Source organism: Megascapheus bottae, chromosome 16, assembly GCF_031878675.1.
Source record: "Megascapheus bottae isolate mThoBot1 chromosome 16, mThoBot2.hap1, whole genome shotgun sequence".
NCBI classification, from domain to species: Eukaryota; Metazoa; Chordata; class Mammalia; order Rodentia; family Geomyidae; genus Megascapheus; species Megascapheus bottae.
The window spans coordinates 26,228,169-26,254,544 of NC_143524.1; the positions used below are offsets into that span (position 1 = coordinate 26,228,169).

A 26,376-nucleotide genomic window follows, 5' to 3' on the forward strand; every position below is an offset into this window, starting at 1 on the left:
CAGCCTCCTGAGTAGCTAAGATTACAGGCTTGAGCCACTGGACAGAGCTTCTGCCTCTTTTTTTTTTTTTTTTTTTTTTTTGAGGCAAGTTAAGACATGTTGTTTCACCAGTAATACTTCAATATGTCCATGGATACATTAAAGTTGTAGACTATATTGCCTTAGAACTGACAATGGTATTTTTGAAACAGAAAGTTACCGTTACTTGCAGGTTTTAGAACCAACAAAAATAATGATCTCAAGGACACCATGAAAGCAAATGTTTGGTTTTTTTTTATTGTTTTTAAAGAAAAAAAACTTACCAAGATGATACTCTATAACTTAAGGGAGAAAGTTTCCTTTAAGCTAATTTGTACATTTATGAATATATATATATATATATATATATATTTTTTTTTTTTTTTTGCCAGTCCTGGGCTTGAGCTCAGGGCCTGAGCACTGTCCTTGGACTTTCTCAAGGCTAGCACTCTACCACTTGAGCCTCAGCACCACCTCCAGCTTTTTTCTATGTATGTGGTACTGGGGAATCAAACCTGGGTCTTCGTGCATGCTAGGCAAGCACTCTACCACTAGGCCAAACTCTCAGCCCCCATTTATGAATATTTCTACCGATGCTAATTATAATTTCTCAGCCCTACTAATGAAAAGGTATTGGAAATCAAGTGACCCAGGACTTGGGCTCTTTGTTATTCAAGTGACCCAAAAGCAACAAAGAAAAGGCCTATTTTGTTTAGTAAAGCATCTCAAGGAAAGTATATTGATTGCACTTTTATGTTCCTATGCTGGAATTTTTTGGTGGAAACATTTGGCAGTTTAAGTGGTGTTTTTACAGTATTCATGAGCTAGAAGCTTTGAGGAGTAATGAAATAATATTACTGTCAGGTAGATTATCTCCTATTTAAACAGGAGTAAGTTAGAATTGCAAAGGTCAATGCTTATTTAAGGATATTTATTGAGAAAAACCATTAATTCAAAACCAAGTTTTTTTTTCTACTAAACCTTTTTTTCCCCCTTCCAGAGTTAGGTTATTTGTTTGAAAATGGTGTATTGAACTTCTCACCTTGGGAAGCACCAAAGAATTTAGTGCTACTTATACTAGAGATTTTCTGAAAAAGAGTTTTAGCCAGTTATGCTAATATTCAATACTTAGGGCAAAGAAGGAAAAGTTTCATTCCTTTGCCATTTATAGTATTCAGTATGTTGTTCCAGCTTTCTTTCATTTTATTTTTACTGCAAGCTTTAACAAAATACCTCATTTAAGGTGTTGCAGGGTTTGCAATTTTGTATTGTTTAGTTCAATACTTGCGATTTAATGTAAATACTCTCATAGTGTAGGCAAGTGCACTACCACCGAGCTACAACTTCTGGCAAAGTATTTTATTAACTTCAGCTTCTTTGTCCTGTAATTACCTTTTGCTACAATTAATTTCTGTCATAACCAATTGTCTTGGGTCAAATTTTGCCCAGATCTAAGTGACTTCAAAGATTTTTGTATCATCTTCATCTGTCACAAGTTTTTGTGTTGTTTTAACCACTGTCTGTTTTCACTTGGTGAACGTGAAGCAGGATAGACAGATGAGGAAATGGGAAATTATATTTTTAGTGATATTTCTACAAGCACTTTTATTGGGCAAAACCTGTTTATCTTCACAGTTTTATCAGCATGAACAAAGTGTCCAGCTTTGCCCCTGTGGTCTCACAATGTTTCTCTTTCTCTAAAGGAACCTATCAGCACTTAAAAAATGACATCACAAAAGAATGAGGATTTTATCTGGGGTGGATTCATCCACCTGTAATCTCAGTATTCAGGAGGGTCAGACAGACAGAAGGAATTCAAATTAGGACCACCTGAGCTAATTAGAGAGCTCCTAACTCCCTTACTCAGATATCTTTATTTAAAAAAAAAATCTTAGGGCAAGGACATCATCCATTACGCAGCACAAGCTAGGTTAGCATTTTAACTACAGGCTTGAAAGGGGCCAAACATTTCACACGACTCTTAGGACAAACTAGTCCCCTTAAGATACCAGAAAAATAATGAGCCACTTCTAAAACAGTTAGACTTTCCCAAATCTGGGTGCTAGTGGATCATACCTTGCATTCCTTAGTACTCAAGAGGCTGATTTAAGAATGACATCTTAAAAGTCATCCCAGGCAGAAAAAAAAAAAAATCCATGGGTCTCTTTTCCTCAATTAACTAGTCAAGAGCTGGTGTTGGCTCACTCAGTGGTGGAACCCCAGCTTTGAGCACAAAAGCCAAATTAGAGCACAAGGTCTCAAATCCTAGTACCAGCACACGCACACAACACACACACACACACACACACACACACACACAAGAGCATTCTTAGATAAAAATTCATCTCAGAAGAATATCATCACTACCTCAATAAGTCACTAGTGATGAGTTTCTTATCCTGGTCTCATACGGGGTTGGCTTCCTTCTCTTGTACTTTAAAAGACTTCTGCCTTATTCACTGACAGAAACACCTTTCATTTACCAAACTATTTGTAAACACCACAGCAAACAAAGTTGTCAGCAGGGATCCCGGACCGATGATCAGAGGAGGTGCAGAATAGAATGAGCGGTTCCACACCATGCACTTTTCAGCTACAGATAGAAGGCCCAGGAAGCCACGCTCTGTAGGCCAGAAACAAAGCCTCCGCTGGGCCCCAGCGTCGCCGTGGCAACGCAAGGCAGGGGGCGGAGCCTGTCCGGATTGGCTGCGCTCGAGCCGCGCGCGGGGCCTGCTGGGAGACCGGAGCTGGGCGGCAGCGGCGCCGGTTTGAAGTTGGCGGATCCCGATGTGGTCCGTGGGGCGCTGGCGGCCGGCTTCTCCGCCTTCCTGTCCCGATTTCCTCACCGACGTTGAGCCTAAGCCTCGGCTCACTTCAAGATCGCTCTCTATCCTGGTCCCGGGCTCACAGGGGCGGGGACTGGATGTGGTGACGAAGTCTGAGGGCTCGCCGCCGCCGCCGGCTCCGCCTCTTAGCTGCAGCAATTCGACCTGGTCTCTGTTGTCTCCCCTCGGCCACCAGAGCTTCGTGTTGGAGGAGGACGACGGCGACGGGGAGGATGAGGAAGCTGTGGATGGAGAGGCCTGTGACCCACCGGCCCCGGTGGAGAGCCTGAGAGGACTGGATTTACAGGGGTGCTCCAGGTAAAACGAGGCCCCTGGCCCACACAGGCCTCAGGATTCCGTAGACACCCCCACACCCGCCCCCCAGCCCCACCCCACCCCCCAAGAAGCAAGCTAAACCAACCCGAGGAGCCACCTTGAGTGCTGCCTCGTTCTGCACACGGGCGTCTGTGTGCAGTGCTTACACATGACCGCAGGTCACCTGTGGTTCTTGCCCCGCTGAGAAGAATATGACGATTACTCCCATCTCACCATCCAGGAAAATGTGCCTAGGCCACGGACATAGGCAAAACTCTGCGATCACGGGAAGTTGACGAATACACCAGGGGCTCTAGAACTTTGGCCCGTCAATATTTAGCACCAAAGGAGGTCCTTTGTGAGAGGCTGTAGCATGCCGGTCATTTTGCATGCAAAAAAAAGAGCTGCAATACAGAGAATATCAAAGTCTACCTCAGCTTGCAGAGACAGGCCCCGTGTCTAAGATGAGCATGCGCGTTCCATGATGCCTCTAATCGAACCCTAGCTGTAGCAGCTGTTCAGCAGGCTGAGATCTGGTAGAGTGCCACCCTTGAGTAAAGAAGCCTTAAGGGAAAGAGCACAAGGCCCTGAGTTAGGGCTCAGTACATACTCGGGGCCACACACACACACAATTATTAATGTATCAAAGAATGGTAGATTCAAAGGATTATTGTTTCTACAACGATTGAGCAAGCATATTTTCCCACATAGGTTTAGGTCCCGGGGAATCCTAAAAAAGGTGTATACATGGCTTCTACTGTCATAGTATTAAATCAGATCAAGCCATTCATTTTTGCAGATAAAACCATCTCACTACAAATAAAAGATCAGATATAGAGCCATTCTCATAATTATTAGCAGATCTCAATCTAGTACTCCAGAACACCAATCAACTTTTCCCTACAATACTTGTCTAAAATTGGGAGTACAGAAATAAAACCGGAGGCCTTATTCCTGAAAGGAATATTATTGAGACAGGCATAATAATGCAAGTGCATTTTGGGATTCATTCCTTCAGCCATCTTTAGGAAGCTTGCAAGTTTCTGGTTGTCAAGCGACATAATGCACAAGGTGGGAAATCTAAGAAATTCAAACTGGAGAATCCATGTTTTTTGTGTAAGAAATAACGTAACCACCTTCAGCATTAGGTATCTATATGAGAATTAGTAGTATATGGGATCATTTGAAGTGATCCATGGCCAGAAGATGGCTTCTTTAACAATGAGAAATGAAAGTAAGGTCATTGGTAGAATGGTCAGAAAGAGTAGCCAAATAAGCCACTTGTTCAGGCTGCTTCTAGCAACAAGAAACAGATGTGTGATAAGTCTGTAGTATTAGTGTCTGGAGTTCATGTTTCATCAGAGCCTTCGGATTCTTCAGGATTCAGTCAGTGGTTCTCAGACATTGTCAAAATGAATTTTAAAGCTTCGAGAAATACATTTTATTCGTAACCAATGGGACTAAATATTAATGGATGTTAACTGAACAACTTGAGGAATAAATGACCTTCAAAACCTGCAGCATACTTACAGCTTTTCCAAGAACTATATACTAATCAGATGGAGCCTTATGGGTTGAGATGGAGCTAGACACACCTACCCAAAGCCCATATGAGCTGTCAGTACCATAAATCTAAGGTTACCTTCTTAACTATATTTCAGTCCTTATAAGTCAAAACATAAGTGGGACATGGTTCTGAAAAGAATGAAGAATTTGTAAAAAGTTCCTGTGTACCAGATCTCAGAGACCTGTTAGGTACTAATAGATGCTGTAGTCACATTCAATCATTTTAGGAAACACCTTCATTCTACCTACTTTTTGCTCTTAGTTGGTACCATGGACACCTGAAGGAAGGGTGATAGGCTGGAGGAGCAGGCAGCTTGAGTCACAGGGCTGCTGCTATTTGGGTATGTGAACTGGCTGTGTGTGAGGCAGAGAGTAAACCACAGTGAGCTGTGGGAGGTTATATATACTTTATCTGCCCCTCACTATCAAAATGATCTGACAATGACTCAATAGAGTAACACTTCTTTGATAATTAGGAATCCACTGCACAAAATGAATGCGAACTCAGCATTATCCTTTCAAATAGAAGCCAAACCTAGATGTTGCCAAGTTGGCTTTCAAGTGTATTGGCCAGGATTGATGTACAGTTTAATGTTGACTTCAGACAAGATGATGAAGACTCTCTTTCTGGAGTTTTTTGTAACGTACTTTGGGCCTATTCTATTCAACTCTTTTTTGGTTTTTCTATTGTTAGGTCAAGCATTAAATGGCCACAGTATCAAGACTTTCTTAATTATGGGTACAACTGTAATAGGTAACCGTTTGTAACACTTTATTAATAACGTGTTAAGGCAAGAATTTTAATATTTAAATTGCAATTTGACTGCATTCTTCTTTCAACAAATATTTCAGATTCAAGGAGAGTCAAGATTTGTTTACTTTCTTTAAGGAACTTCTAGCTCTTGGCAGAGGTTAGACAAGGAACAGAAAGCCCAAAACAGTCCAGATGTTTTGCAGAGTTCCATAGGCAATAAAATAATGTCAGAGTTGAATCTTAGAGCGGGGCTTGGTGGAATAGCAGCTATAATCCCATTGTTTAGAAGGCTGAGGCAGGAGGATTTCAAGTTTCAGGACAACTTAGGCTAATGTAGCAATGTCAAAGTCTGCTTGGGGTACAAAGCAGGACCTTGTCTCAAATCAATCAATCAATCTTGGAATGAGAGTAGAAATTAATTGTATTAATAGTAGTAGAATGTTGAGATGGGACAGGATGGTAGAAAGATGCATCTTTTGAGTGATGAATCTGGCCAGAGATGTTGAGAATGGTTTGAAAGGGAGGGAGAAAGACCATTTCTGTTCATAGACTGTAAGTATGAGATGAGTCTCTGTTGGGAAGTGTGAAGGCTGTGTAATTGATAGGAAGTGACTTTATTGATGTTAGGATTAAAGGATCGGAGAGGGGAAAGGTGGAGTCAAAGATGTAGACTTCAATTTATGGTGATAATTGAAACTGTTGGAACAGGTGATGTTTTTCTACAAGAATCAAAATATCAACTGTGTCTTCTAAGAATACAAATTCTATAATGGCATGAAAGAATGAATTATAGCTGAAAAATACTTAATTTATGAGGTAGAAAAATATTGTATAGAACAGTTTGTAAAGCAGCTCTGTTTGCTAGAAGGAGCCATGTTAAAGACACAACACTGCCCCAGAGGTTTGTTTTTTGGTTTTTGGGGGTTTTTTTTGTGCTAAAGACTAGACCTGTACTAGGTGCCAAATAATTTTCTTTTCCTTGGATTCTAATTGTTATACCTTTCCTAAGTTTTATAAGGTCTTTGTGTCCAGTGTTCTTTGTTTGCTTGTGTAGTTAGGTTGTTGTTTTGGTTTATTTTCTGTTTCTGTGTTTTGTTTTTCTGCAAAGAGCTAGTAGGCTAATAGAAGATATGTAGAGATATAGACTGTGAGAGGAGATAACCAGTCTGAGAGTTGGGAGAAGGGAGTCAGCCATAATGTTAAATGTTGAAGAAGCCGAGGATCATAGAAGCTGTAGTGTAGTTCAGTGGTAGAGCCTTGTTAGGCTCTAGGTCCTGGGTTCTATCCCTAGCACCAAAAGCAAAACAAACAAGAGAAAGGCTATTTTTCTTTATGGCTTTTTATTTCAAAACAGTTTCAAACTTAGAGAAAAGTTAATAAAGAGAATATTAGAAACCTCTGTTCATCCTTCACCCATAACCCCTAATTGTTAACACATATTCTTTATCATTCTGTGTATGTATGTATTATTTTTGTTTCTATACTATTTAAGAGAGGGAAAAGTCTCCACCAGGACCTGACTAGGATCATGTAATCATGTAATATAGTAGTTTAAAGAGTAAAGATGACCTCACTTAGTATTGAGGCAAATAAAGTTGGTTTGGGTTACTGTAATAGATTATCTTTGCTCAGAACTGAACCTTAGGATCTTGTATATGCTAGGTAGCTACTCCATCCCTGAGGTATGTAACTACAGCCCTCCAGTTCTTAAATAATGTGGTTTTAAGTGAAGGCAAACTTGAGCAAAAAGAAGCTCAGGGACAGTGCCCCAGTGCTGAGTTCAAGCCCCAGGACTGACCAGAAAAAGAAGAGAGAAAAGAAAAGAGGGAGGGTGGGTGGGCAGGTAAAGAACATGGGCTTTGGCGAATGTGACTAGAGCCTTGAATTCAAACCAATGTATTAGAAAACTTCGTGTGTGTGTGTGTGTGTGTGTGTGTGTGTGTGTGTGTGTGTATGCGCGTATGGGTGCGTGTGCATGCATGCATATGCTCCTGTGCTGGTCCTGGAGCTTGAACTCGGAGCCTGGGCACTGTCTCTGAGCTTTTTGTGCTAAAGGCTAGTGCTCTGCCACTCTACCACTTGAGTACAAAAATTTTATTTTGTGTGTGTGTGTTTGTGTGTGTTTACTTGGCAATAAGACTCTGCCAGACTTTTTCTGCCTAGGCTGGCTTTGATTTCTGATTCTCAGATCTTAGCCTCCTGGGTAGCTAGGAGTGCAGTTATGAGTAACTAGTGCCATACCCTCTTCATGATTTTTTTTTTTTTTTGCCAGTCCTGGGCTTGAGCTCAGGGCCTGAGCACTGTCCTTGGATTTTTCTCAAGGCTAGAACTCTACCACTTGAGCCTCAGCACCACTTCTGGTTTTTTCTAAGTATGTGGTACCAAGGAATCGAACCCTGGTCTTTGTGCATGCTAGGCAAGCACTCTACACTAGGCCAAATTCCCGGACCTCTCTTCATGATTTTTATATGATGCTTATATAATGCATATATATTAGTTCAGCATGAATATCCTATATACAAACATAAAGTATGATATATGCATGGAAGAATTCAAATGATGTAACAGCTAATTCAGAGTTAAACAAACCTATTTGTGGGGGGAGAAGGGGCTGCTAGATCACCTAGAAGGGGGTAAGACAAATGAACAGAGGAAGAGGATTAGAATGCAATCATAATATTCAATACATATCCTATGAAATTGAGGGAATTGAGTAGATGATTGGTGTTGGAAGGGATGGGGAAAATGATGAGAGGCGTGATATTCGTCAAGAATTGCACTCATAAACTGGTATGTTGAACACCTATTTAAAGATAATAAAATAACCATTGAAAAATAAGAAAAATATACAAAGAAAAAATTATAGTACTGTAAATGCACTGTTAAATTTTGCTTTCATTGTCCAGGGAAGTAATTTTGCTTAGTAAAAAAAGAGGTTCATGTATAAGTGCTACAGTATTCTATGTTTCATAACAGTGAAGTTAAAACAGAAGATAACAGAGAAGAACAGAAACAGGTGCACTTACCAGAAAGCAGACTGACACCGTGGGAGGTATGGTTTGTTGGCAAAGAAAAAGAAGAACGTGACCGGCTGCAGCAGAAAGCTTTAGAGGTAAAACTAGACTGTGTTCTTTTTATTTAATCCTGAGCTTTCAGAGCTGAACTGTAAGTTAAAATGCTTGTTTTCTCTGAAAACGATGACCATGCAGTTGTGTTCATATTAATTTTAGTCATATAGAAATAAGATGTGTTCATTAGGTGTACATTTGGAAATAAAGCTAATGATAATTAAGAAAAACAAACTATTTCTACTTAACTACCTAAAGAAAACCATTGTTAATATTATGGCATATAACCTTCCAGACTTGCTTTAATTTTTTTAATATAATTAACCCATTGATGTCTGTAAAAGATTTGTTCCACGACCTTCATGATTACAAAAATCCACAGATTCCCAAGTCCCTTTGTGTGAAATGTCACAATATTTGCATATAACTTATGCACATCTTCCCACCTGCTTTAAATCATCTCCAGATTGCTTATATTACCTAATACAATGTAAATACTATGTAAATGGTTGTCATGCTGTATTGTTAGGGAACAATGCAAGGAAAAAAATGTGTTCATGTTCAGTACAGGCACAATTTTTTCCCCCTGAATATTTTCCATTTATGCTTGTGTGAATCCACAGATGTGGAACTCATGGATACAGAGACGGACAATATGTGCAAATGCCTCTATCCAGACCCATGCAGTGGAACTTTTTCATATGTATCTTTTGTAATGTAAATTTAGCTATATACTCAATTTTTTTAAAAAGACAGAAATTGAAATGGAATTGAGAATGTAACCCTCTGCACCCCAGAGGGTGCCCCGGTGAGAATTTGTGATCTTTCCAGGTGTTTCAGCTTCTGCCTGCTTTTTGCCTGTGTAAGAACATTTTGGTGTTAGTATTTCTCCTGAGCTTTTATTGTTTAAACTCCAAAAGATAACTGGTTTTACTTATATTTCCACAAGAATCTCTTATTTTACTGTTTCTGTTTGCTGTTGAGAATCTACCAGCAACCAATTCGATTTGTTTAAATTCACTGTTCAGCCAGATTGCCTTAATTCATGCATAAAATAGATTTGCATGGTAAAGGATACATTTACTTTGTTACGTAACTCTGAAGACATTAAGATATTTTCATGTGAATTTTACATAATAGTTCTGCCAAACATGTCATAACATAACTATGTCAGCTTATTTTGTACTGCTATGGTCTTTATATTCTTTTTATGCCTTTCTCATTTCCTAAGTCATGCTTTCTTTATTTTTGTTCCTATTAACTATACTTTATTTTATTTTTTACAAACAATAGAGGTACAAGCTTTAGAGGTACAAAATTTTATCCATAAGAAACAGTTCATCTCAACACCCTGTTCAAGTAAAGGACAGAAAAGTGACTTTGCCAAGGTTTCAGTTAATACCAGTAGAACTGGATTCTAGTAGGTTTGATCTACAACCCAAGTGCTTCTCCCACCATAACGAGATGTATTTTTAGAAATAAATACCTCTGACTTGGTATTTATTTGTTTGCACTGCCTAGAACTTGATAGCCCAAGCTGGCCTACAACTTGAGGATTTCCCTGCCCTAATCTCCCATCTAAGAGCTGGGATTATAAGTATATACCACCACACACCACACACATACCTAAACTAATTGATGTCCTTATTTTCTTCCTATAGAATTTTTTTTTTTGCCAATCCTGGGCTTGAGCTCAGGGCCTGAGCACTGTCCTTGGACTTTCTCAAGGCTAGAGCTCTACCACTTGAGCCTCAGCACCAGTTCTGGCTTTTTTCTATGTATGTGGTACTGAGAAATCGAACCCGGGTCTTCATGCATGCTAGGCAAGCACTTTAACCACTAGGCCAAACTCCCGGCCCTTCCTATAGAATTTAAAGGAAAGTATAGGTCAGGTTGGGTCATTAAAAAGATATCCCAAATCAGCAACTTGATTTCAGTGATATGTAGATTTGTTTCAGACATCTCTGTGAGATTGAATTTGAAAATTATTGCATTTATAAGCTTTTTTTAGATGATAAATATGGTAAACATGAACATTAATTATCTGAAAAATATATTGATTTTGTAGGTTGTTTAAATTTTATTTTCATTTCTTTTACAAATAATTGTTTTGCTAGCTTCCCTGAATTCTCTAATCTTTGACTTGTTCTAATTTTAAAATTTTAACATTTCCTCAAAGTTATAAAAGTACTTATTTCTTTTCTTCCTTACCACCTTAAGTTGTAATTCATCATCCCTTAATGAAGGTAAATAGGACATACAGAATTGGCAAAACTTTTATTACCTTGCATAGTAAAAAGTCATTAAACCATAGTCATAATGTATTGAAATCTTAAATACATGTCAGGTTTTAATTTTTCACCATTGTTTATTCTGGTCAGCAGTGCAATACTGTTGAAATTCAGTGGTGTAGTAGAAGATTAAGTACAGGTTTTTGCACTGTCCTTGCGTTTTCACGAGGCTGGAGCTCTACCACTTGAGCCACAGCACCTCTTCTGGCTTTTTTTTTCTTCTATGTATGTGGTACCAAAGAATTGAACCCTGGTCTTCGTACATGCTAGGCAAGCATTCTACCACTAGGCAAAACTCCCAGCCCCAAGTACAGGTCTTTTTTGAGAGCATTTCTACTGGTGTGTCCTGAAAGAGGCCCACATTGGTGGTGAACAGATGGAGTTATTAAGGATGAAAAATTCTAAGAAAGACAATATGAGGTATATTCTGAATGAGTAAATTGCAATAGACGTCCTGTGATTAGAGCATTGTTTAGGTTAGTGGTGCATGTTCTAGATACTTAGGGACATTAAAAAAACCTGTATATTAACATCAACAAAATTTGGCAGCCATAAAATAGAAACTCAGGGTCAGATTTAGCCTCCTGGTTCTTGAGTTGCATGAATTTTTCAATAGTACATAAATAAAATCAGAGATGTCCAGTTGTACATTTAAGCTTTTCATACAAATAATGTTCAGGACTCGGTGATATTTTTGAAATACAGATGTCAGAGTTAAAGCTATATCTTTTATATTTTTATCCATCCATATATATATATATGTATATATATATATTTAAGTAACACACACCTGAGCATAGTTTTTCTTGTTTTCTGGCACAGTTGAGACACTCTTGTCTATAACATGTACTTTGGTAACCTCCTTATCACTCTCACTCACAATAGTTTTCATCCCTTCAAACACAGTCTTTATTTAGCCTCTGGTCATTAGCAGTTCTAAATTATCCCTTGGGCCATATAGTTTTACTTCTTAGCAAAAAACTCTTATGAAAAGAGGAAATTAACGCCACACCTTAATTTTCTACCTCCTCTATTATCTTTCCATTCTTGTAAAGCCATTTCTTCACTATTGTAAGAAAAGGGACTGTTAATGACTACCTTAGTTCATTCTCTTTCTCCAAATCTTTACCTCCCCTTCATTTTGTTTATCTCTTGTTTCTATACACAGCTCACAGACTAGCACTTTTGTGTCTAGAAAATGGGATAAAATTAGAGACTTCTAGACTTCTTTATATTTGTCATCTATCTCATTAATAGGGCTTTCAATAGATATTTTGTATTTTGAGTGAGTAATCAAAGAATACAGTATAGATAAGAAGTAGTGAAGAATTTTGAAATCAAGATGGACATTGGTATAGCGTTGAAAGTTGGGAAGCTTTCTGAGTAAGGGAAGTTATTATTGTTTTGGCAGTCTTGGGGCTTGAACTCAGGGCCTGAGCACTGTCCTTGAACTTTCCTTTCTGCCACTTGAACCACAGTGCCACTTCCAGCTTTTTTGGTGTATGTGGGACTGAGGAATCAAACCCAGGACTTCTTGCATGCTAGGCAAGCAATCTACCACTAGGCAACACTCCTAGCCCAGCGAAGTTATTTTTTATACAGTAGAATTTTAGAATAAGAGGCCATGTAATACAGGTAGGCATCCTGTTATCAGTCATTTGTACATACAAAAAATATGCTCTTATTATCACATTCTCAAGTTTTATCTTTAAGTCACTGGAATTGATCTGCAACTTTGAAAACTGTCTTTGCTACCACTAATGCACAGATAGGTAGTTCTTCTACTTATCTGTGAAAGGGAAGAATGAGGACGAAAAGAGACCAGTGGAAGATTAGTAAAAAAAAGTATCTGATGATTAACTATCTAAGGAGAGAAAACTAGAGAAGTCTAGTTTGAACAGCTTTCTCAGTGTGATAATTTTAACTGATGAGTGACAGTGTAGTGGCACAGAGCTTGTAGTTTTATTTGGCCATACCTTCCACATTCCTTCTCTTGAAGAAATGCCCAGACGTGTAGAATCGAGTGACAGCAAGGCAGTTAAATAATCTAGGATATGAATGTGGTTTTGTTTTACACCCCAGCAGCTATGAAATTAGTGAAGAAATTCCAGATTCTTTTTTTTCTCTAAAGAAAGTGAAATAGTTTCTTATATTACTTCTTTGGTGTAACTCTGAAGTAAAATTTTAATTTAGGAATTTTTGACTTCTGTCCTTTACCATCATTAAAAATTGAAAAAAAAAAAACTATTACTGTAAAAAAAATGCAATTCTCTTGAGTTACTGCTGGTAGCTTATAGTGATGCCAAAATTTATGTGTGGGAAAGTTGATTTCAATGAGGGTAATTTAGCTGAAGTTTAGACTAAGAAACTAGTGTTTTGCTGCCAAGCAATTATTTGCATTTCTAAAAAATGACTTATACTCTTTAACCAATGCTTTCTTTCATCATAGACTGGCTTTAAGTAAGTAATTGTCACTAATGCTATATATTCTAGGAAAGAAACTATATTCTTTAATCTCAGCATTTTAAAAAATTCAATTTGCATATTTCTACTGACAGTTACCTTATATTTAAATAAAATCCACAGGAATTGAATAAGCAACTAGCAAAAAGAAAAGAAATGGAAGAACGTGAAAAAAGAAAGGTAATTGCTGAAGAAAAGCATAAAGAATGGGTTCAGAAAAAGAATAAAGAGGTAAAGTAAAAAAAATGTACAAATACATACTAACATTTCTTTTGTAACATCTTCTCATCTTTTCATTACCTAGTTATATTTTTGTTGTTGTTGTTGTTTTTGGTTTTGGTTTCTTTTTCCCCGTCTCGTGATTTTCTTGAATTCTGTCTTCCTTGGCTTTTTGGTTGTTCCTTACCCTCAGTGACATTTGCCATGTTTTTTTTTTTTTTATCTTCTGACTTCTTCCCTCTACTTTCATTCATGTTTTCTTCCAGTGCCTTCCACTAGCCATGTGCCTCTATAGACTCTCAACTTTCGTGGGCTTGGGTTTTCATCCATAATGCAGGTAACTCTAGACTTGTATATCTGATACAACCTATTTTTTTCCATTTTTATCTTTAATTTTGTCCTTTAGAAGCTAGAAGCTTCTTTTAAAGGTCTTTTATTTTTTATTAGTTCTGTCTCCCTAGTCACCTAGGCATAATAGTTCCTAAACACTTCCTTTTCCAAAAAACCATCCTTCTCCTCAATGCTCCTAAAAATTAAAAAGAAAAGAAATTTCTTGGAAGTTTTAAGCTTTGATCTATGCTTTACAGTCTTCAAAAATGTGTATCCCTAAGGGGTTTGAGACTCTGTCCCTTCAAATTGATTCTCACATTCTTCTCCCACTCTTTTTTTTTTTTTAATAGTATTGCTTGGCCTTTTTATTTATAGCTAGTCCTCTACCAGTTCCAGTTGTTTTTTTTGTTTTTTTTTTGTTTTTGTTTTTCTGGTTAATTAGAGATAATTAACTTCCTGAGCTATCTTCAAACCAAGATTCTCAGATCTCAGCCTCCTGAGTAGCTGGAATTATAGGATGATCCACCAGCACCCAGCTCATTTCTTTATATTTATATCCAACATTTCTTCAAGATAGAATTTCATATCCTTCACTATCTTTTCCCTTTTTATCCAGCTCATTTCATTTCCTATGGTTTATCTGTTAAAGAGTTTGAATATTTAGATTATATAATTTTGATGGCACTTTATTTATGTACTTGTTATGTTTATGTTTTGCCATTTGTTTTTTATGTGTACTTCTCTTGTAACTTTAAAATCCTTGAGAACAGGAATTATTTTACCATACATAGTATTTTTATCTATTGAAAGATTTAACATAATATTTTGTTAAAAATATTAATTGAATAAGTGAATTAATTTCTTTTTATTTCATTTTCGTTGGTGTTGAGGATAAAATTCAGAACCTTAGACATGGATGCTGGGCACATACTCTACCACTGAGCTATCCATTAAGCTCTTTTTTTAATATTTTTTATTGTAATTAATAAAAGGGTTACATATTTGCCAGATAGAAGGTGCATTAATTCACATACATTGATACCCTTTCACATGTCTTGGTACCCATTACCCCCTCCCCACCCACCACCCACCTCCCCGTCTTGGTTTTCTCCCCTTCCCTATCAAATTTCAAATAACCAAATACAAATAAATTCAATATATCAAATAACAAAGTGAGATACTGTAACAATATGAGATACCCAAGGGACAGCAAAGGAGATGAGAGATAACAGTACATTAAGGACAACAGTCGTTCGTTATATGGCTTTTGTTTCATATCCATTAAGCTCTTACTTGAAATTTTAATACAGTGTTGTGCTGGCTTACACATGAGGAATTTTTCTTTACTAGGATTAGGGCTGTAGCTCAGGGGTGGAGTACACACTGCATGTATAGGAGAGCTACAGTTGGAACTACACACAAAAAATGGGGATGGAGGGATTTTTAAAATGCTTCATCTGTCGTTAGTTCTCTGTCATGATTATATATGCTTAGAATGATATTGCATTTCTCTAAGTATTTCTTAATTTAGAAGACAATTATTGTGGTTTTGTTCATTTGCTTTATTCTATAATATATAACAAGAAATATTTTTTGTGAATAAATGTGAAAATCAAAATTATTCTGTTGGGAACATTACAAAATTGGGCAATTGGTTTTTGAAGTTTATAACCTGTGCTCTCTCTTCTAAAAGCCTCACTTACCTTCTGACTCCTTAAGCTAATTTTGCCATGCCAGTCACACATAGTTGTTGTCTAAGTATCTAAGATATTGCTGAACAATCCACGACATAGTGGTTTTAAATCATGCCAGTAAATTTAACCCAACTATTTGAGGGGGAAAAACCTTTTTTGGAGCAAAGTGGCCTGTCCTACATAAATCATTCATTATGGAAGGGAACATTTCAGAAGGTTGGAAATGGTTCAGAAATTAACCTTGAAAAATTAAACTTGGGAAACACTCTTGCCTGCTAATGAATAATTGATTACTCTGTTTTTTGTTGTTGTTGTTTCTTTAAAACTATCATATTTCATATCATGTAACCCTTTTACTAATTACAATAAAAAATTAAAAAAAATAAAACTATCATATTTCTTACAGCCTTGGTTACATTAACCTCCATTTGGAAAGACTGCTCTCCTGGTTCTTCTTTTCCTGTCTGGCATCTCTCATTTCTTTTTTTTTTTTCCTTTCTTTTTTTCCCTTCTGTTTACATTTCACGTTGTGTGGTCCTTTGCTGCCTCCAGCCTCATTCACATTTCAACTCTATCTGTGTCTGTTACTTTCTCTGTCATTTTCACCGCGTTCAATCAAAAAAAAAAAATCACACAAAAGAATTTATGTAGCCATTGGCAAGCTAGTTTCTAATAATTGTAAATTGTTAAATCCTTCTGAAATAAAATGACTAATTTATCCTGGATTTATATATTTGTGTTGCCATTCTAACTTATTTTCTACATTGGTTTTCATAGTGTTTATATATATATATATATATATATTCTGCAAAAAGGCCTTTTATTTTCTGTATTTTACAGCTACTTAAAAGTAAAATTGGTTTTGAATCTCAAAATATAAGTGATACTTTTATGTAAAATGCTAATGCAGACCAACACAGTATCTGATTGATGCCACTATTATCAGTGTATCACTCAAGCTGTCAACAGATGTTTACTCAGCTTTTTCTGTGTGCCAAACAAGTACTATTAGGGGAACCAAAATAGAAACTTAAGCACCTAGTTGTTCGTTTCCTTTAGTTGTGAAAAACAAAGGTTCTTTCAGGGCACCATCTTAAAAATAGTAAGATTTATGATGCTGTGTGTGGAACCAGTGTGCTGGAAAATCTGAAGCTACTTAATGGCCAGCTCTGTCTTGGTAGCAGTGTCTCTTAAATGTTCTGTCCTCCTTTACTAACTTAGGCTTTTGATTCTTTCTTCTTTAAATCCTACAAAAAAGCCTTAAAAATTAATATAAACTCACTTTTATTAGCATATATTTTATAGTGTCCTGGCTTTCTTGTGATATTCCTGTGTAGGTGTGTGTCTGTGTGTCTGTGTATAGAATGTATTTGGTCAGATTCACCCTCTTGTCTTGCTTCCTGATATTTTAACAATTTTTAAAATTGAGATACAGTTTGAATGCTACAAAATACACTTCTTCGAAATAGATGAGCTCATCAGCCCAGATCCTTCCCCTAGGTCCCTCTAGGCAGCTCCAGCTCCAAACAAGCGAGTGACTGGCCTTTCTAGTTTGTAGATGAGATTTGCCTCTTTTAGAATTTCATACAAATGAAATGATAAGCTTATACCATGGGTTTTCTCTCATTTTAACATATAGTTTATATATCATTGATTTACTTGTTATTGCTGAGTAGGATTCTGTAACAGCACAAATATTTTACCCATTCACTAGATGGTAGACATTTGAGTTGTTTTCAGTTTGGAAACATTATGGATAAAATTATATATAAATATATAAATACACATATATATATACAAATGAACATTTGTGTTTGTTTGTCCTGGCAAAGACCTAGAAACAAATTGCTTGACTATATAATGAGTATATGTTTATCTTTATGCAAAGTTTTTAACACTGCTAAAGGCTCATACCCATTTTACATCCCATTACTATTATATGAAAATTCTAGTCTTTTCTTTCAATTTTTTTCCATCTACTTGATATAATCTTTACTTCTAAGTCCTTCTACTGAGCATGTAGCTAAGTGTTCACTATTCTTGTTTCCAAGCTCTCTGAGATCTAATGGTGTTCAGTATTTCAGCTAATTGTTTTAGTCCTTCAGGGCTGACATAACAAAATAACATAGCCTGGCAATTTAGACTAGAGAAATTTATTTTCTCACAGATCTGCAGACTGAAGATCAGGATGAAGATGTGTGCAGACTTTGATTGTCCTTTGGCCCCTCTTCTTGGCTTGCAAATGGCTGTCATTCTGTCTCTTCATACAGTTTCTTTTCATTGTACACACACATCCCTGATGTGTTTCCTCTTCCTGTAAGGATGCCAGGACTGTTGAACTGAGGTTCCACCCTAATGACCTCATTTAAGTTTAATTACCTCTTTCAGAGTCTGTCTCCAAATATAGTCACACTGGGAGTTATGACTTCAGTATGGGAAAGGGTAAGGGGACAACACAATTAGATCCATAATACTCTGGGCTATTTCTATATCTCTTTTTCTTATTCTTGTTGGAGCTTGAACTCCAATAGTGATTCAAGACCAGCTTGGACTACATAGTAAGACCCTATCTTAGAAGAGTGTAGGAAAGAAATTTGACTCCAGATAGGAAATATTTTAGGCTTTTCTGGCCATGCAATGAAAATATTTAACTTTGCTCTTAGGATGCAAAAACATTAACAATTAATGTGTAAATAAATAGATGTGCCTATATTTCTATAAAATGTTATTTATAAATATACACAGTTGGCAGAACAGATTTGACTTCTGGGTCTTTATTTTGAATTTAAGAACTGTGTAGCCAAAGATATGCCTGTTTTTGCCCTTGAAATACAATATTAAATAGGTATCACTCATTTACCAGTGGTAAATACAAATACTATCTATTTCTTTTTTTAAAAAATACTATCTATTTCTAAATATTTAGGTTGACAAGCTGTCCAGGAACTGTAGAGACATGTGACTCATATTTAGAGTAAGGATGGTCATTTATTATAAAATGTTAATATTTAGGACAATCATTCAGACTGTAATTTGTACCCATTAATTTATTCAACAAATGTTTATTGAACACTTATTGTTTGTTCAGCAGTTTGAGAATCTGAGTAAGCTTTGGTGAGCAGGATCAGCAGAAATGGAAATAAAATATATGATTGCACATATATTATATTTTCATAAACTATATCACCTATTTTAAGAAATTATTGTCACTACATATAATAGTTCTTTGAGGATCATGAAAAGTGTTTCAATGATAATTTATTTGTATTTAAGAAAAGGAAAGAAAAGGAACAAAAACTCAATAAAGAAATGGAAGAAAAAGCAGCAAAGGAACTAGAGAAAGAATACTTGCAAGAAAAAGCAAAAGAAAAATACCAAGAATGGTTAAGGAAAAAAAATGCTGAAGAATGTGAAAAGAAGAAGAAAGAGAAGGTATTTATATTAAAGTGACCAGGGTTTACAAATAACCACTCTAGGGAAAAAAATGTATAATTAGAAAATTGGTTCCCTCTTGGCATAAAATAGAGGAAGTTGTCTTTTATGGTCAATGTCCTATGTTCAATATGCATTTATCCTGACTTAGGTCATGCTGTGTTTTGAGTTCCATGGAATTTGTGGCTTTCTTTCATTGAATAATGCTAATAAGCCTGTTCGTATATTTTATTTGGACTTAAACCATTTTTGGTATGTATTTTTGGTACACTTTTAGTCATATTACTATATGTAAATTATAGGTTTTTTTTTACTGTAATGTATCAAGGGATCACAGTTACACTCATGAGACAGAGGGTACATTACTTCTCACACATTGACACCCTTTTTGTCCCCATTTCCCTTTTCCCACCCCCTCCCAATTATCTTGTTTCCCCTCCTTCCCTTTCCTATTTCAAATAAACAAATAAATGTATATACAATATACCAGGTAACAAAGTCAAATACTGTAACACTATGAGATTAACCAAAGGGCAACAAAAGAGAAGAGAAAAAACATAGTACATAAAGAACAACAGTCACTCATAATTAAGCTCTTGTTTCCATGTCCTGGAGGCCAGTTAATTTAGCCTCATCCTATACGGCCTTATGTATCTAGGGTTTGAGCTATTGTGATCTTCTGCTAGGAGAATCCTAGGTTTGTACTAATTATGACAAATGAGGGAAACCATTGAGTCTATGTTCCTGTGGGTCTGGCTTACTTTACTTACTATAATTTTTTCCAAGACTTTCCATTTCCTTACAAATGGGGCGATGTCGTTCTTTCTGATGGCAGCACAGAATTCCATTCTGGTTGATCCAATCATCTACTGAGGGGCATCTGGGTTGGTTCCATATCTTTGCTATGGTAAATAGTGCTGCAATGAACATTGCTATGCTAGTGGCTTATAGTTCTTTTTAAATAGCAAATTGCTTTTCTCTTCTTGAGTTTGATATGTCATTCAGCAGCAGATGCCTTAATAGTATCACCTCGTTATGTACACCTTTGCTGTTTAATTATAGAAATATAATGCAGTATTGTGGCTAGAAAGTCATTAGTGTGGGAAGCATCTGGAATGGTGGGGAGATCAGTGAAATTGGAATGAAATGGTTGGTTACAGAAATCCTGAATTTTTTCTGGTGTTGTCACTTTAAGGAAAAAGAAAAACAGCGGCAAGCTGAATTACAGGAGAAAAAGGAAATAGCAGAAAAAAAATTTAAGGAATGGCTGGAAAATGCAAAAAATAAACCTCGTCCAGCTGCGAAGAGCTATGGTTATGCCAGTGGAAAACTTACAGGTTGGTTTTTATGTTATGTGGCTTCTTAACTATGGTTTGCAGAGGCATAATGTTATACATTTTGTTTCCTTTTGACAGAAATAGAAATGTATAAAAATTATTTTTTTTACCTAAAGTATTATTTTCCAGAAGATTATTTTATGACATACCATGTTGTTAAGGAGATACAACAAATTTATTGCCATTCTCCATAACTCAAATATTTCTTACAGGCAGAAGTTGAAAACTGCAAATTTATATGTTAAAGCCAGACTTATCGGACTGTTGCTCAGTGACAGAATGCTTGCCAAGCATATACAAGGCCCTGATTTTGATTCCCATCACCACAGAAAACAAAACACCCAAAATCTGATGATCCCTGACATTAAGGAGCCTAATAAAATTTTTGGGACTGAAGGTATAGCTCAATGGTAGAACCTAGGTTAAAGCACGTGTAAGCCCCTAGGTTCAATTTCCATCATCCCTCAAAAATAGCCTCTTACATTCTTGGATGGCAAAACCTTAATTAGGATATATTTAAGGGGCCATCTTGGCTCCCATCCTTCTCTAAAGACAGCTTCCAATGCCTTTGACACATTATTTTTGCAGGGTGGAATACTAGACAGCACATGACCAAACACAAAACCAATTGGCCTTTAGTCTTAGTCTGATTATAAATGGCAATGCATGTGTTTCTTTGTGCTTCATGTTGGAAGCTCATACCTTGCTGACAGCTGCCGTCACTTGTTTAAGTGATTTATTATTAAAAATGCTCCCATTCTGTTGTGTTCACACACTGGAACATATTCCAGACTTTGTTTTGACCATCTTGGTGAAGTGTGTGTTGACATATCTATGCAGTCAACATGGGCTGCCAGTGTCTGAAAGACACATTCCTGCTGTCAGGGCTAGGCCCCTCTCACAGGTCACGGAGGTCATCCATTTTAGCTACCGAGCATGGCCTGTTCATTTTGTTTTAAGTGCCTTGTTTAGAAAAAGAGTAATAGAGAAATAAGCAGTGATTTGACATGGTGATTAAACAGGCTTTAACTTTTGCATGGAATATATATATTTACTAGAAGTTGTTAAACTAATGAATTGTGATATTAAATTTTTCTGCATATTTAAGAAGTTCAGTTTTAACGAGAAGCTTTTTGTCTACAGATGCTGTATTTCCCATCCTTAGCTTCATATCAATTTTTACAAATTCTTGTCAGTTATACAAATTATGAATTAAAATAATTTCTGTTTATATGATTCACCATGCTTTTTTTTTTTTTTTTTTTTTTTTTTTTTTTTTTTTGCCAGTCTTGGGCTTGAACCTCAGGGCCTGAGACTGTCCTCAGACTTTCTCAAGGCCAGAGCTCTACCACTCGAGCCTCAGCACCACTTTTGGCTTTTTTTTTTTCATATATTTTTTATTGTAATTAATAGAAGGGTTACATGATATTTGCCAGATAGATGGTGCATTAAGTCCCATACATTGATACCCTTTCACATGTCTTGGTCCCCATTTCCCTCCCCCCATCCCCAGCTTCTGGCTTTTTTCTATGTATGTGGTACCAAGGAATTGAACCCACGTCTTTGTGCATGCTAGGCAAGTAGTCTACCACTAGGCCAAACTTCTGCCCTCCCACCTTAATTTTTATTTTTATTTTTTTACAAAATCTTCTTTCATGTGGTTATTAGTTGTTAAGTATTACTATTTTTAACTATTTTATATACATCAGTAGAAGAAAGTTCTGTAATAGTAACCAAAATTACAGCACTATTGTAAAATCTTATTAATTTATGTGGCAGAAATTCAGAGTTTCAGTAGTTCAACAAGAATTTTGATTCATTTTAGCTCCACATAAAAATATTTCTTTTCCTATAAACTTATTAGTGTCTAATAAGAGGAAACTGGTAGCCAGTAATTTCTCACTAAACTGAGAAAATGAAAGTATTTTAATTCAAGGTTTCTAAAATGAGCTCAGTGCTATAGTCTCATGCCTATAATGCCAGCTGCTCAGGAAGACAAAATCTGAGGATCAAGGTTCAAAGCCAGCCTAGGCTGCAAAGTCTGTGAGACCCTTATCTCTAGTTAACCACCAAAAAAAATGTTGGATGTAAAGCTGTGGCTCGAGTGGTAGAGCACTAGCCTTGAAAGAATGAGCTAAAGAACAATGTTCAAGCCACCAGTCTAAGCTTCAGATTGCTGCCTCTCCTCCCTGCAAGAAGAGTCTAAGCTTGAAAATTGCTTAGCAAAAACTTTTGTAAGAATTTTTCTTTATATAGAATTGAGCATTATTTGGAGTCTTAGAATTATCATTTATTGTTTAGTATTTATTATTATTTACTTGAAAAGTTATTGTAGACTCGAAAATATTCAAGTTTTCTAGCTTTAAGTAGTTTGTTTGGTTTTTCAGTGGAAGACATTTTAAGATTAAAAAAGGGATTTTAAATCTTTTCAATCTCAAGAGATGTTATTTTATTATTTGTTCTTTCTTTTATATGATTTTAGGTTTTTATAGTGGAAATTCCTATCCAGAGCCAGCCTTCTGTAATCCAATACCATGGAAACCAATTCATATGCCTCCTTCCAAAGAAGCTAAGGTTCTATCAGGAAAGAAGACTAAAAGACCTATAACAAATCAGCCGCCCAGGTCACCATCTCTGGTAATTCACAAAGCCAGAAGTAACCTTTGCCTTGGAACTCTGTGCAAAATACAAAGATAGTATATAGCAATTTTTTTTGTTAGAGCTACTTAATTTTTAAAATCGGAAATTGTTTGTTTTTATATTGCCCAATCAGTAAGTCAGCATTTGATGTGATTATTAAATACCTTTTTTTAAAAAAAAAATTGTATGTGAAGTCCTTAGAGCTAATGAAGAAAATGTTTTCTACTTTTTGATTTTTATAAAGCTTTTAAAGTTGATCTTGACATATTGTTTTACAGGATAGGTGACTGAATATGTGACAATTGTGTTTGTTTAGTTTTTATTAAAATTATACTATAATACCAATAAACGAATGGTTTTTTGTTTGTTCTCTATTATTTGCCAATGTTTTTGTTTAGAACATAATAGTATAATGAGTAATTTATTCTAATAAAGAGGCATTTGTAAGTTGAATACTTGATCTAAACTAGTTGTGCACTAAGTGTAATGAAGCAGTCCTTGTTGATAGCTTTTGATATACTTTTCTAAATAGTTTTTGCTATTTTTTTGGTTTTTTGATCTGGGTGTGTGTGTACGTGTGCGTGTGTGCGCACGTGTTGGTTATGGGGCTTGAACTTGTCTCTGAGTTCTTCAGCTCAAGGCTACCCCCCTACCTTTGAGCCAAGCCCCACTTCCCATTTTCTAGAGGTTAATTGGAGAGAAGAATCTCAGGTCCTTTTGTGCCTAGGCTGGCTTTGAACCTTGATCCTCAAATCTCAGCCTCCTGAGTAGCTAGGATTACAGGCCACCACACCCTGGCCTGCTGTTGTTTTTGTCTTGTTTTGTTTTCAGAACTGTGGCTTGTACCCAGGGGCCTTACACTCTTGCTTCGCTTGATTGCTTGCCCTTTGAGTCATACTTTAGCCATTATGTACTTTTTTTGTTTTTTACTGTAGAGGTTGAGATCTGAGGGTCATGGTTCGAAGTCAGCCTGGGCAGAAAAATTCCCATGAGACTCTTAGTAACCACTCCAATTAACTACTCAAAAACAGTAAGTAGCACTGTGCCTCAGGCGGTAAAGTACTAACCTTGAGCAAAAAGAGGCTCAGGGACATGGCCCAGGCCCTGAGTTCATGCCCTACAATTGACCCACAAACAAAACAAAAAAACATTCTGTTCAATTCTTTTTATCCCTTTGACTTGTACATTTTTCCAAAGAACTTTCTTTGCCAACATCTTAGAAAACACTGAAGAGAAGATACTTGCATGTGTTTGATTGAACATCCTAAATTTAGTTGTAACACACCAGTATAAGGGGCTCAGAGAGATGCAGGTTTGTTGCCTAGTTGAGAAATTTAGTGAGAGGCATTTAAACTTTTTTAGACTAACAATTAATGAAGCTACAGAGATGACTTGCATTTCCCAAGGAAGTCACAAGCAGGACCTTATTAATCAAGGGCCTCCCAAGGCTGCCAAGAAGATGGGCTGCGATGAAATGTAGGGAAAGAACATAAAGGTTAGGCAGAGGGAAAGAAGCCACTGGAGAATGAGTGGAGGTAGTGAAGTGTCTACTAGAGACAAGGGAGCTTTGAGAAGGAGAAATGAAAGGTTCTCTGTAGCATTAAGTGTTATTAGGGCTTCAAATGGGTAAGGCTTTCTAGGAACTGAGTGTTGCTTCTCTCTGGGGCAACGGGGAGGGACACACAGGGCCAGCCTGTAGTCCCCCGGGAGCCAAGCGAGATGGTAAGTGTCGAAGACCCAGCCCTCCCCCAATCACCGGGGAAGAAAAAACCACGCTGAGTCAGAAGCAGTGTTAACCGTGAAAGCGCATCAGATCTCTCCGCTGATCTCTGCTGATCTGATGATCTCTCTTTATTGCGTCAGACTATTAGTTATATACTGTTGGGGTAGGAGAAGGTGGGAACTGGGAAGCTAGCCAATAGGAAGAGGGCCACCGTGCTACCACTAAGGGTCTGGGTGGGGCTTTCAGGTGCTGGGTGGGACAGGTGCAGGAAAGCACGCGAGACCTGTGCTGCTTCGAGACCCTCGAAGCTGCGGTGGGGGGTGAGGGGGGACTCAATCGAATCACGTACACAGAGATGCCTTAAGAGAGATATGCAAGGAGTGAATGCCTGGCCAAAGCCCTTTAATTGCAGCTGAGCCAGAATCAGGTCTCAGAGATGGAGGTCAGGCCCCAACACTGAGTTCCCAGCATTGTGTTAAATTTTCTAGTTGAATAATGCTGACTTAATCCAGACCAAGCTAGTAGAGATGATAGCTATACTGATACTATAAAGCCTCATACTTACTATAAGGTTTTAGGAGAGTGTAGTTAGCATTTGTGGGATAAGCTTCCAGGAAGAATTAATAAGCTAAGATGCAGGCTTGAGCGACCCAAGTAAACAAAATTTAAGACTTAATCATTTTGAAGGCTGGAGTGTTCAGAACATTGGTGGTTCTACATATAACTTTTTTTTTTCTTCAAAGGCCACTGATAGGTGATATGTCAGCTTTTGGGCATCAAAGAGACTTTCAGACAGCCTGTTGTATACATTGACCCATTATTACAACATTACAAAGGAAATTTCTAAATTCTTAATTATTTGCAAAGAAAATCTTTGGAATTGCATGGGAAAATGCACTTTGAGGTTTGATGGTGAACAGAAAAGAAAAATACATGATCTGGGGCTTCAAAAGTCTGAAGTGGTACAGACAGCACTATTTATTTAAAAGATAAATTGCTAGTGATCTGATTGGCAATTCAAAGCCTGTACTTTTATAAACTTGCTTATAATGCTCATAGTCTAGTTAAATAATCACCAATTGCACTTAGGTGCACAAACTAATCTTTTTTCTAAAAAAAATAAGACAATGTTCATGGGCTTTCTTAATATCCTAAATTAATTCATATGTTAGAACACACAACACACACACACACACACACACACACACACACATACACAAAGTTACTTTACAGTGAATATTTACCCACTACTGTTGATCATGGCAGCCTGCCTGGGAAAGTTTTCAGAAAGAACAGTGGTATCATGAATTTCCTCTTAAAATTGAGAAGGGAGAAAATACTCAGTTATTATTTAGACAGGAGAAAATTATGCCTTGCATTCATAAGAACAAGTCAACAAGGAACACTACCCTTTTTCTTTCTTAGAAAACCACAGCACACACCTCCTTTCATTTTTCCCGCTCAGTTTCTTACTAATAGAACTAGCCTATGAACTTGAAGAGGGGGTTCCCATCCTCCTCCCCTCCCCCCGCCCCTTTCCGTGGCTCTGCAAACCACCTGAGGGCCAGCAGATGTAAGCTATCTTTGTTGTTTTGGTGGCAGTGAAGGCTGGTGTGGGAGTGGAATGTTTTTGTAGTTCGAATAAATTTAACAGCCATGCGGCACCTACTTGTTTACAATTTCAATTCCTTCAGCAAAAGG

General features: G+C 36.9%; 1 protein-coding gene across 2 annotated transcripts; it reads left to right on the top strand.

Moving 5' to 3' along the window:
• The first annotated feature begins 2,759 nt into the window (after window positions 1–2,759).
• Ccdc34 (coiled-coil domain containing 34) lies at window positions 2,760–23,273 on the top strand. Of its 2 annotated transcripts, none has more exons than XM_090347980.1 (6): window positions 2,760–3,161; window positions 8,455–8,590; window positions 13,424–13,480; window positions 18,817–18,975; window positions 20,171–20,312; window positions 22,795–23,273. In XM_090347980.1, the coding sequence occupies exons 1-6, from the start codon at window positions 2,806–2,808 to the stop codon at window positions 23,007–23,009; spliced, it is 1,065 nt and encodes a 354-aa protein (XP_090204106.1). In that variant the 5' UTR covers window positions 2,760–2,805; the 3' UTR covers window positions 23,010–23,273. The 2 variants fall into 2 exon arrangements, with proteins under 2 accessions (XP_090204106.1, XP_090204105.1); XM_090347979.1 differs by having other exon boundaries at window positions 13,424–13,531; window positions 22,795–23,272.
• Window positions 23,274–26,376: the final 3,103 nt, after the last annotated feature.

Excerpts from the sequence above, each read along its gene's own strand:
- Ccdc34 (XM_090347979.1), top strand. The coding sequence starts at position 2,806 with ATGTGGTCCGTGGGGCGCTGGCGGCCGGCTTCTCCGCCTTCCTGTCCC. Across the intron at positions 8,591-13,423 it reads TGCAGCAGAAAGCTTTAGAG|GAATTGAATAAGCAACTAGC; the intron begins GTAAAACTAGAC and ends TAAAATCCACAG. Across the intron at positions 13,532-18,816 it reads TTCAGAAAAAGAATAAAGAG|AAAAGGAAAGAAAAGGAACA; the intron begins GTAAAGTAAAAA and ends TTTGTATTTAAG.